Source organism: Dermacentor albipictus, chromosome 1 (genome assembly GCF_038994185.2).
Source record: "Dermacentor albipictus isolate Rhodes 1998 colony chromosome 1, USDA_Dalb.pri_finalv2, whole genome shotgun sequence".
NCBI lineage: Eukaryota > Metazoa > Arthropoda > Arachnida > Ixodida > Ixodidae > Dermacentor > Dermacentor albipictus.
Window position 1 is genome coordinate 248,536,348 of NC_091821.1, and position 12,715 is coordinate 248,549,062.

General features: G+C 42.6%; 1 protein-coding gene across 1 annotated transcript in view; it reads right to left on the reverse strand.

The window, feature by feature from the left end:
• The window catches only part of LOC135900522 (U3 small nucleolar RNA-associated protein 4 homolog), a 60,824-nt gene extending 57,584 nt beyond the window's left edge, over nt 1–3,240 (reverse strand). The window contains exon 1 of the mRNA XM_065430008.2: nt 2,870–3,240. Coding sequence (XP_065286080.1) covers nt 2,870–3,021 — 152 coding nt within the window. The 5' untranslated portion in view covers nt 3,022–3,240. The remainder of the gene's footprint in view (nt 1–2,869) is intronic.
• Nucleotides 3,241–12,715: the final 9,475 nt, after the last annotated feature.

Sequence of the window (12,715 nt, forward strand, 5' to 3'; positions counted from 1 at the left end):
GATAATTGCACAATTTTAAGGATTTGGATTCTGTGCGTATCGGCCTTTGCTAGAAGGCACGTGCTCTAAATGTTTCGGCGTTTGTATTAGAAAAAGCCAAGTGCAACACATGGCAAGAAAGACGGTAAAGCGTGTCATATGCGGGGGGGAGGGGTTCCCCAAGGTAGACAAGGGGACGTATGAAAATAGAGAAAATAGAGAGGAGATCGAGTCAATCGCCAGACACTGTGATGTTGATGCTGGGCTGAAGAAAATTGAGGCTTTCCAGAATGAGCTTGTCAAACAGGTCAAAGAGCTCAAAAATGAGCTAAATATGGAGTGTGACACACAAAAGGTGGTGGAAAAAAGACTTCAAGCAGCCGAGAAAAAGCTCAACAGGGCTGCCATCATGAACAAGAATGGTCGTGACAGTGGAAAACAGTCTGCCGACGTGACAGGAGAGTGAGAGTGTCAACAAAGTACAAGGAATGTGCGCAACGTGGGGAAAGAGTAGTGGGAAAGACTTGTACCTACCTTGATGCGGCGATGTAGGAAAAGCAGGAACACAGGAGTCAATGCCCCTTGCCAACTTCGAATCACACAGAAAAGGATGACAAAGGGAAGTAGGGAGAGGCCTCGGCAGTAGGAGAGATTGAAAAGGCGATTATCACCGGCGAGTCAAACCTGGTTAGGTGCTCAGAGGCAATTGTGGAAAGGGTGAAAGGTGACAAAAGAGTGGTGGTAGGTACATTTCCAGGATGGACATTGGGTGCTGTCATGGAGTGAGCAAAAGCAAAGCTCTCAGAAAATGCCCACGGACGCAACCTTGTCGTAGTAGCAGGTGGGCTAAATGACGTCCTAAACAAAAAAGGGACAGGACTAGCCCAGCGCTTGGCGAAGGGGGTAGACGACTTGCGCGAGCTGTCCCCTCAGGTGCAGATCGTGGTGTACACGGTGCCGGAGGTGTCTGTACGTGACAGTAACGTACAAAGAGCCGTAGTGGCTGCTAATGAGGCTATATGGACAATGAGCCAAGAGAAAGGTTTCGAGGTTATAGAGTAAACAGGGAAGTGAGGTGGGGTGGTTTCCAACGAGACGGGATCCACTTCAATTACAGGCTTGGACGAGAAGTGGGCTGGCGACTTGCTGGTCACGCGGTTGCTTTGTTGGGGGGCCCACGAGCAATCAGGAGGCCAGAGCAGGTAGTAATGAAGAAGGTCCCTTAGGGAAACCTCAGAATAGCATCGCCTTCAATAAGAGAAAAAGGAGGAAAACAAGAAAGAGAGCTCACCATGCAATAGGCTACATAAACATGCAGGGCAGCAGAAGAAAGGATAAGTGGGTAGATTGAGGAGCCGTTAAATAGAGAATAGGGGTGTATGCGGTTAGAGAAACGCACCTTAGAGATTCGGAAGAGCCGCCAGTGATTGAGAACTATGTTTGCGAAGGGTACAACAGAACTAAATCGGAAAGAAAGGGCGGGGCAGTCGGAATGCAGATCCATCAGGGAGCCAAATGGAAAACAGTAAATTCAAAATGTCATGAGCATCTTTGGTTATCATGTACAATAAGTGGAAAGAAATCTTGGCTGGGCATTACGTATCTGTGGGCCGGAAATAATTGCACAGAGAAGAATCAAGAGTTAGTGGAATGTCTAAGTGCCGATATTAAGGGTTTCGGGAATGGTGCCAAAATTATCCTATTAGGTGACATGAATGGTGACATTCCTATTATCCTATTAGGTGACAAAGCTTAAGCGTCCTCCCAGTTTTTCAGTGACGACATGTAGCAGTCAACGTAGGTGCTGACGACGATGCCACTTGGTGGTGCATCGCCGTGGTTTTTTTAATATAATAAACAGAAAGGGAAATGTAACACATTGGAAGCTAATACACATGACGCTAAGTGAACTAAATAGGACCAGTGTTTCAGCCTGGAAAGTGCAACAGTAACGTATCAACAGCGATGGGCCGTCCAGCAGACCCACGCAGCGGCCGCCAGGTACCATAGAGGCCGCCCTGTCGGTCCCTCTATGGGAGACGCCCGCTGCGTGCTGACGCACATCCTGCAGGACTTTTAATAAATGTTAATCCAATCCAATGCATGGTAAATACATTAAAATGTTGCACTTCAGAAATGTATGTACCTGATTTTTGGTCTATCCTCTGCGGTGGATGTGAGCCTTTACTACAAGTTAAACACTGACAGTGAGGTGTTTTACAATAGCCGCAACAGCGGTGCAACTATTCCGGCAAAGGCAGTTCTGTTATGTGAAGAGCACTTTAAGGGTGTGCAGGAAGTAAAATTTCGATCTTCGATAACTTTATAGAACAGTGTCTTCGATCGCTTGAGACTGCAGGCTTTCAAGTGCCCAGAGAGACAGGCCGCAGACTGAGAAGCAGAAAGAGTTCAATGCACCGCGGTGACCACAATTGAGGTCAGCGTTGTTCAGTCAACGAAAAAGAAAGGGGGGAAGGGCGACAAGAGAAATCAAGGAAATAAGGTCTACAATCAATTAAAGTGAAAGCTGCGCGAGCATGCTGTTCATTTTTAAGCTTCAAAGCTCTAAAAACAGCCACCGCAGATGCTAGTGGCAAGCACAGCGACCAAACATTCTGCACGATGATCACGCATTATAGACGCCCGCTTGTGGACATCTTAAAATACTCAGCATCTTCTGGACCAATTATGACATCTATGTACACGCATCTGAGAGCTAGCAGGAATAAACACGGACATAACGCAAATGCGCCGGCAACATGATCCACTGGGAGCATTCAACTTCAGAATTTTTATACGGCATGCATACTGAATCCACCTGTTCAAGCACTAGCGACGGTTGCTATACTAAACACATATTATAGAAAGGTAGAAGAATCCCCATACGTACCTCACCACAGCTAGCTTTTCAACCACATGGTCATAGGCCATAACAGTGATAGCCTTCGGTGCTGGCTTGAAAAACTTCACTTTGTGAATTAAATACCTTAACTTCGCACATGGTTCTTCACTTGAACTGCTTACTCGCACCCTTTTGCCCATTACCACAATGTTTTACGAGCACGTGCGACGCATGTAACTTTGCCGGTGACGTCTACGCACGGCGATCGTGCGTCCAGTAGATGAGCATGTGCTAAACAGCGAGAAGCAAACACTTCATATTGGCCTGGCCTGGCTTGGCTTGGCTGCACTTAACATCATGGATGGAGGGATGGGTGGATATATGGCTGGCGGCTACACCCTTTGTAACGGGCGGCGGCTGGCGCTACTTCGCCTTTTGCTCCCCCTCCTATTTTTTTGTCTTTATATCCCCTTCTCATTAAACTAGTTTTCACTCCCCTCATTCCCCCCAAATAAATATCTAAAATAGCATAGAAAACATTAGCTCCCCGATTTATGATATTATCTCTCCCTCGACTTCCTCCACCAATCCTTTAGCCTCCCCTTCGTTACTGCTACTCTTTTCTCGTCTATTTGCCCTCGTTCCCCGGGAAATCCTAATGCCCCTTCCATATCTATTACTGTTCCCTCAGCCAGAGTCGGGCGAAAGTTGGTCTCAATTACGGCTCCGCAAGCTGTGCATAAAAGGTCCACGCTTCCTCCGTGGGTCCACGTCTTCAGAAATGTCATAATGGCGATGGCGATAGCGGCCATGTATCCGTCGTTACAGTGTACTAGATTCTTCTAGTACACTGTACCGTCGTCCCATAGAATAAAGAACCCGACCCATCAGCGGCTCCATCGCCGATGATCTCACGCGGTGGAGGCATACGTAGAGGTTATCAACATGTAACTTCGTCGGCATTGCCCTGCTCCAGTGCCCTCAAAGTTAGTTCTTTATTCTATGGTGCGATCGCTAGTGTTTAGTAGACGACACGACAACGCCAGTGGCAGTTGCTTTCCTTTCACAGGTTTTTCTGCTCAAAAAACAAAACGGTGCCGCTTGAAGCGATCGGCGAAGTAGGAGATGAGGCGTTCCAGAACAGTGTAGGCGGTTTACTTTAAGCCATCTTGCGGAAAAGCAATGGTTGAGGGTACAAACTCGGGCCATGAATTTGTGCCCACGCACTCCCATGTCCGTAGCACCACACACTCGTGCCGGAGAAAGCACTTATTCACCGAAATGAGAATGGGTCTAAGAAAAAAGCTAAAAGAAACACAAAGGCATGTGGTCGCTGATCAAAGTCTCGATCACAATGCAGTAGAGGAAGTCGCGTGCGCAGCACGTGACAACGATCGCGAATAGATATAGCATTACACTGGGGCGTGATGCCATCCGCCCGGTTCATGGTAACGGACCATGAAGTCTACAAATGCAATAACTTGAATTACACAAAATATTTACAGCAGGACCCCAAACATCTAGAGGTTCCAGATTAACTTACTGAAGAGTACTTGACGCAGAATGGTCGCTTGCTGGGCTAGTTGGTTCATTGCAACCATTTCTTCCTTCCTTTATGATTGCAACTTATGTAACAGCGCAAAAAATAAGGAAGGGGCGACAGCAGAGATCGAGTGAAAACAGCGACCTTTTCATAGATTAACTTATTGAAGAGTACTTGACGCAGAATGGTTGCTTATTAATTGCTGGACTAGTTGGTTCATTGCAACCATCTTTTCCTTCCTTTATGATTGCAACTTATGTAACAGCGCAAAAAAAAAATAAGGAAGGGGCGACAGCAGAGACCGAGTGAAAACAGCTACCTTTTCACTCGGTCTCTATCGTTGTCTCTTCCTTGTTTTTTTGCACTGTTACATAAGTATTAAATGGTTAGTTGAGTCAAATGCTCGCAATAGATTGGCTCTATCACTGAGAGTTCAGTGCAATATTGCAGACGGAATACGAACTCGTCCCAAGTTCAAAGATTAAATTTCAGTATAAACTGTTCATTAGGCTGTCAACAATGACTTTTACAGTGTGGGAAAAATAGTAAAATTCTGGTGGTATAGTTAGCCAAGACATTACATGCACTTTAATAAATTTACTTTAATAAAATAGTACCAGTATGCTATACTGTTTCAATCTTATGGAAAATTGTGATGTAATAAAATGTTTAAAGCTGGGTGTTAACACCCAGCTTTAAACACTTAAGTAACGTGAATGAACTCGCGCTCGGCTGAAAAAGTTGAGAACTTTGTGCGCTGCTAGTGTAATTAATAACCCACTTTATTGACTGCAGCGCAACCGGGCCCGCACTGTGAGGGAGTCGGAAAGCTCCGACTGCAACTTCGATTCATTGTGCACGATTAGCGAGCTGAAGGGAGCCCAAGAAAAAGCGCAGATATGGAAGGCGAGGGCCATGGAATTCAAGGAAGAGAGAGATTTCCTTGGAGAACGAGTCGTTTCGTTAAGAGAAATGCACATCACATTTCTCTGGTGTTAACACCCAGCTTTAAAACTTTATTACATCACATTTCTTCGGTGATTAACTGAGCTTTCGACAGCTGTATTAAGTCTAAGCTTGGGCCAGTTTTTTAAAGAAGTTAACTGGGTTGACAAAATTCTTCAGATGATGTCAGTCACAGACAAAGAAAATGAGGACAATGGAGAGGTGAATTGCAGTTGCAGGCCACGACAGATTGTTTTTGCAAAAGAACGAGTTAAATACATTTGCAACACCAAAAGGCACAGTTATAAAGTGTGAATACTGCCAATAATTGCAGAAGGTGTGGGCTTATGGTGATCTATACTTAATTCCTTAGCTGCCAATTCTAAATATTCATGCCATTTTAAATGATTTAATTTAGTAGTTTTGCCTAGCTCTGCTTTATAACAAATTAAATATGCAAATAGATACTAAACTGGTTGTTATTGGGAAGATTAAATGCTTGACTTCTTAGTTTCTCATAGAGGTAGGCAAATAATAATAAGTGTTGAATACGAATTGAACTGTCAAAGGCAAATGCACATGTTTACAGCTGGAATATTTATTTCAGTATAATAGGTACCACACTTGTACTAATGCAAAAAATAAAGCTATCAGGGGCAAAGGCTCAGATTTAAACATATGATCACTAATTGTTATGAAGAAACAATTATGAAGAACCAACCCTGGTTGCTATTTGCCTTTAGCATGCTTGGAGAGATGGTGATTTATGACACTACTGTGACACTCCCCTTACCACTGTGTGGTGCTGCACAGACCAGTACCACCGGTAGCGTACCATCGTGCAGTTTTTACAGCTGTGTTAGACTGCACTATCTATGGGATCAGCCCATGAAATTAGTTAGACACGAAAAATCCCTGTGAGCTTACAAAGAAAGCTCAATGCATTAAAAAACTCTAGGAACAGTTCATGAAGTCCATGTAACCTTGTATTGTTTAATGGCCAGAGCAACTGGTAACCAAAATACGGCGTAGCAGGCCACCTCGGGTGCCAATTTATAGATGTAGTATCAAACCAGCTTATGCCGCCTTGGTTCTCAGCTCCAATTCATGGACCTGTAAGTGTTCTGCTCCAGAGTTAAACAGTGTTCTCAAATGTTTCACACAGTTTGTCACACATTTCACTGACCTGGAGTCTCAATTCAGTTGCCTGTAGTAGCTTGCTTACTCCACATAAGATGACCTTGCGCTTTTCCTGTTTAAAACATTGGATCAATAACTGGAGGATGCTTAAGCTTCGCCTTTAAGAGTGCAACACGATAATATTAAAAGATCCCCGAGTGCTTCTTATGCTTCCCGGCAACTGCAGCTTATGTAACCGTAATGTTTACTGGGAAACGCTGGTGGCGAACGTTATCCACAAAGGCGGGCTTTCTGGTAAAAACACACCCTCTTGCATAGGCCAATCCGGGAGGTAGTGCACAGCCGCGCCAAGAAATTACATCATTTTCAGGTTTCTGTTATTGTTTCGCACTTTTAATATTTAAGTCTCAGTAGATTTAACATAAAAGGCATGTTCTGTTGGTGTTTTGTTTGATGACATTTGTCTGTGGGCTTTCTTTCTCCGAATTCCGAGGAATAACCTTGTTAAGAATGTAAGACAATGTATGAGCAACTTTAGTGATATAATTGTGTGGCAATATAACCGGCATATACCACGTCATATACTAGCAAGGCGTGGCGTGTACATATACCTAAATACCTATATATGGAAGTTTTCGCTCAGAGACAACTCTGCCGACACCAATGCCGGATTTTCTGCTACACGATTCTGCTATTGCATTAAAACACATACCAGTTCCATGAATGCAAGATACTTCGAGCTTATGCTGCAAATTCAAATTCTTTATTTATCCATGAATCCATGAAATCTGCCAAGATGGTGAAATTGTCTAAGATTGCTATTTTCTGAGTAACCACTTGTTCTCCATCCATATGTCTGTTGCATAGTAAAACCGAGTTCGTGTTCCCTAAGACGCTGAGTAACCTGTGGTGAAAAGCTGCATTTTTTGTTTGCTGTATAATAAAAATTTTACCAGAATTATTTATTTTTGTGTAGTAGTTCTGTTTTGGAGAAAATGTGTCCAAACTGCACTGAATGGGCTTCCAGCTCCCACTAGAACAAAAAACAATGGAAGGCAAATGTAGGAGGATCTGAAAACTTTGGTTTAGCATGCTCATGTGGTAGTGCATGTCATGAAGCATTGCGCAGGTTTTCTGCTTTCATAAAGCACTTTCCAACTTCGTAACACTTTGTTGCAGGACTTAACGTGTTGAAATTGTGGCACGTTGTTGCCTCCATATCACAGCATGCAACATAATCTCAGAGGCCTTAGTTTTGGCATACTGCTGACATTATTGCTGTCAGAAAATTGGGACATCCTGTTTTAAAGCTTGATTGTATCATAAAAGCAGAATTTGTCCCATTCAATAAAGCTTTAGGCATAAAAGTTGTGGCTGAATGCATGCAAACCTCATAACACCTTTTCATATTTGCACATGAAAGTAAGAATATGATCTTATAAATAAGTGCCAGAAACAGTCGAGAAGCCATGGTGACATCATGCATGGACACCACCAATTTCTTAGAAGACACTGAAGTGCAACAGCTTAGTGTAGGGAAGTATTCTTTTGAGCTTCTATTTTCATTTACTTTGAAAAAAAGAAAGATCACACAGACTCACAAGCCAGGGGTCAATGACTATTGCCACTCCACTACCCTGCCCTCCTTCGCATAGCTTACCGACCTCAGCAATACAATCGAGTGAATGTTTACAGACGCAATGCTCAAAATTGGTTCTTTGTTTGAATGCCACTGCATAGTGCTCAATAACTTGTCACTACGTGCTTCTGCAAGTGGGCTAGTTTGTTCGTCAAGTGGTAGTCCAGGTACGGTAACATGGAGAAATTCAAAGCTCTCCAGTGAATCATACGCATGAGTCAGGAACGACTCCTCCAAAGATGTACACCTAAACAAAGCGACATACAGCAGGGATGGCAATGACCTTGGCTCGTCTGGTAACTACAGCTTGATTGGAGGTACCAGCGTGTGTACAGTAGACTTGAGCTATGCGGGAGGTTGCACATCGAGGGCCCCTACAGCATCTCACTGTAAATCTCCAAGGCCATGTAATATACTTTTCTGCAAGCTCCACTTGACAGTACACATATATCCCAGTTCAGCGCACTGTGCTTCATAATGCTTGTAAACCATAAGTGCCATCATCATCAATATTTACGTCCACTGGCAGGACAAAGGCCTCCCCCGGCAATCTCCAAGTATGCCATTCTTGTGCTAGCCAATTCCATCTTGCACTGCAAATTTCCTCATTTCATCACCCCACCTAATTTTCTGCCATCTTCAACTGCACTTCTTTCCTTGGCACCCATTCTGCAATTCCTATGGTCCACCGGCATCTGCCCTGTGCATTACATGGCCTGCCCAGCTCCATTTTTATCTCTTAATGTCAATTAGAATATCGGCTATCCCCGTTTGCTCTCCGTTCCACACAGCTCTCTTCCTGTCTCTTAACATTACGCCTAACATTCTTCGTTCCATCGCTCTTTGCCCGATCCTTAACTTGTTCTCGAGCTTCTTTGTTGACCTCCAAATTTCTGCCCCATATGTTAGCCATGAGCGTAACACACTTTTTTTTCTTTCTTTACTTTTTTTTTAAACAGTACTTTTGAGGTGTAATTTCAATCACACGAACACACAAAAAAAGGGGAATTCAATTTTTTCTGATGCTACCCCTTATGTGACAAGTTAAAACCATTGTGTGAACTTGAGAGTAAGGCTATAATTAAACTTTTTTTTCTTCTGCAGGCAAGACGCACCTACGATGTGGTTGTGTAGTAGCTATAGAACGTCCATATCAGAGTTGTGGGGCTCTTGGTTTGAATCCAACTAATGACAAAAACATCGCCCTGTCTTTTCTTCACCTGTGCCGTTCTTGTTTTTGTGCTGTGCAGTTGAACCAATTGATTTGTAGCACAAACCATGAGAGAGAAAATCACGACCACCATGTAGCACTCTTGCATGAAGCGTTTTAGCATACTCTCGTTTGGTTCGCCAGATAACATTTTCCAACTTGGCAATGCAAGCGCATCAGCATGGCATGCATATTTTCATGAGAAGTTTAATGATTGCCTGAAATTTGCACCATGAAATTCCAGTTGTCTTACAATGCTGGTGCATGAAGCATACTTCTTTTTATTTTAACATTTTACTTCATGGCTGCCCAATTAATCAGTAAACCGTTATTTCCCAATATGCATCATAAAAGAGATATTTCGCTGGAGGACACCGCCACATACAGCTTATCACAAGAAAATAAAGGCCAGTCAGCTCTTGTTGACAATTAGTGGCTGGCCTTTATTTTTTCTTTTCCAATATGATGTACAGTTCTACATCTCCATACTAATTTCATCCTATGTTCTTCTTTAGGTCAACGTACAGAAATTCATTTTTCAGACAACTTATTTTCTGTTCTTTGATTCTGCCCATTTCTGTCACTGTTAATTAAGCACGTGTTAACACAGTCACCTGCATTTTGGTGCCACAGCTTTTGAAATTATCTTGAGGCGCCACTGGCTTATTAATGCTCAAATTGTACACGGAGCAAAATCACATTTTCAGCATCAGTACTTACTTGTTTTGTTTGGCAGAAATGATAGATAAGTCACTCATGACCATGGCACGCAAGAAAGCTACATTAACAGGATATGCTAAGTGTACCGACATTATCACCCGCTGTTGGGGAGGCCCTGCAACTGCATTTATGTCACCCAAGTTATTTCTATTGCCACTGACAAGTAACACAAAGATAGGTGGCAGAGGGCCTTGACAGACTAGACAGAATAGATCCCAAAATTCCAACTCCATGAAAGATTTAAACCCCCCCAGGCGCCAGTTATCAGAATATAAATGTGCAGGGAACTGTACATCACACACAGCTGAAAGTAGTTAGGCAAACTGCACTATTATTTAATGTAAATTCTGAATGCTCAAAAGCAGTTTTCTTAGGGGTGATTATCACGATTACACGAAAGCAACATTTGCAAAGACAATCAGCATGATAAGAAGCATAAGCATACTAAGTGTACAAGAGCATGTAAATGCTTTCTATAATAGGTTTCAAAGGAAGCTGTACTTCAAGCCAATTCTCTTTATATCTTTATTTTTTCAAATTGCATTGTGTAGTGATATGAACTGCTTGTACAGATATGCAATTCATTATGCAAAAAAGAGGTGAGGCGTGCAGACAGGACACAAGAGTAGAGAAGTGGACAACACGAACGCCGCACTTCTCTACTCTTGTGTCCTGTCTGCATGCCTCCTCTTTTTTGCATAATGAATCCTTACCAACTAGCTCAGCTTTCTGTCGTTCTGAGCAGATATGCAAGCTGAACTTGTTGAAATACCAGAAAATGCGTTGTCAATTCCTGGGAAACTGCAGTCTGATAACATGTGTTGTGAGCGGCACAGCCACTTTAAATACTTAAAAACTTTCAATCAATACTTCCATAAGCCATTACTACGAGTACGTCCTATGCTCACAAAAAAGTAGTCACATTAGTCAGAAGTAGGAATAGTCAGTCTTAGTTTATGACGGTTTTACTGGTTTTATCAACCATGAAAAATGTCACTACGGAATTTTGGCTAGGGATTCCTTCAAAGGTATGGATTCCCAGCTCAATGCACATAGTAATGGATTGTAACAAAAACTGTAGTGAATCCTTTCAGCCTACTTAGCATCTGGCCACTGTCAATAAATCAATAAAAAAAACAACAATATACTTGCATTTAACCTTAGAGTGTTTGCAGCTGCGACATGTTTGTTACCTGACATGACATAGGAGTGAGAAGACTACAGGGAAACGCAACACAAAGGGCAACCAAAATATTAATACAACCAAGCCAGTAACATAGCAGAAAAATACAAACAATTCTTCACATAGTGCATAACACTGCATTTGCTTATTCCTGTTCTGAAGTAGAAATTAGTCTCAAGATATGTGCCAAAGTGGCACATATTTTGAGTGTAGCCCCTGTGGTTTCAATCAAAAGTACACCTGCACCTGCACCTGCATAGACTGCTAAATAAGTTTGCTGCTGCCCTCTCTGTTAAGTGTTCATTCTTTATGCACCAAATGGTACAACTGGTCCTACTAGTAGGCTATATTAATAAAACAGTCACTTTTGCCCCTGTATTCAGAAATGCGTCTTAACTTGAAGACCCCACTTGACTTGATCTAAATGACGCCTGGCATGAATGTGCCGAGGACGCAACTTGAATCCCACGCCCGACTTGATCTAAATGACGCCTTTGTGAACACAGCATAGAAACACATCGAGTGTCCTTGGCATGTTAGAGCTGTAAGCAGGCTGGAATCACGAGTCCAAGCCTAACCAAAGCCTGATGGCTTGTGCACTGGGGCCAGCCAAGTGATGACCCTGTGTAAAGCTGCGGGCTAAGCAACGGACCTTTCTAGTATGCCACTTAGGGGCAACCTTTTGTGCTGCTTATAGAAGGGCTAACACAATCTATATGTGCAAGTTCAAACCCAAAAGAATAAGCTGATCACAGTATCAAGCTGGATGCCAATTTGTTTTCACATTATATAATAAACATTGCAAATACTGGCCTGCTTGAGCCAAGAGTAAGTTTACATGTAACTTTTGCAAATGACTTCAGAAAAGTATTGCAGCGAAGAAATTTGGTATGTGGCAGAAGCCACTTCAATGATCTGTGTAGCATAGTGCTCTATACACTACTCTGTTACCGAACACATTTTCACACACTGCACTGTGCCTCACGAGTGCATTGGAGCACCTTCAAGTAATTCTGCTCATTGCAAATTTATGTCCTTTGTTTTGCATGCAAGAAACATGTGAGCAATTTTTGCATCATTCTCGGGCTACATTATGTTCCTGGACAGGATTGCATAACAGAATAGCATGTTAGTCTGGGTCAAGTCAGAGACAGTAGTGCATTGAATGACCTGAGCCAAGCTCCCCAGGTCCGGTTGTGTATGGACTTTCAGGCCAGCCAAGTTTAAGCAAGCACACAAGAAAAAATAAACTGATGCAATGTTTCCATAATTATTTTTACCATCCAAATGTATATACACAAGACAGTTCACAAAAAAAAGAATATGTTCATTTTTTTTGCTTTCTTGAAGCAACTTTGCTAGGAATCTTTCGACAATAAGCTTTTCATTGCTTAGCAAGAAAAGTATCCATATGACTTATTCAGGGTTCCAAAAAGACATACTTAGCATGAAGTGCATTGCAATATACACATTTTTACATAATTTCACTCACACTTCAAAAAGATGCAAGCCAG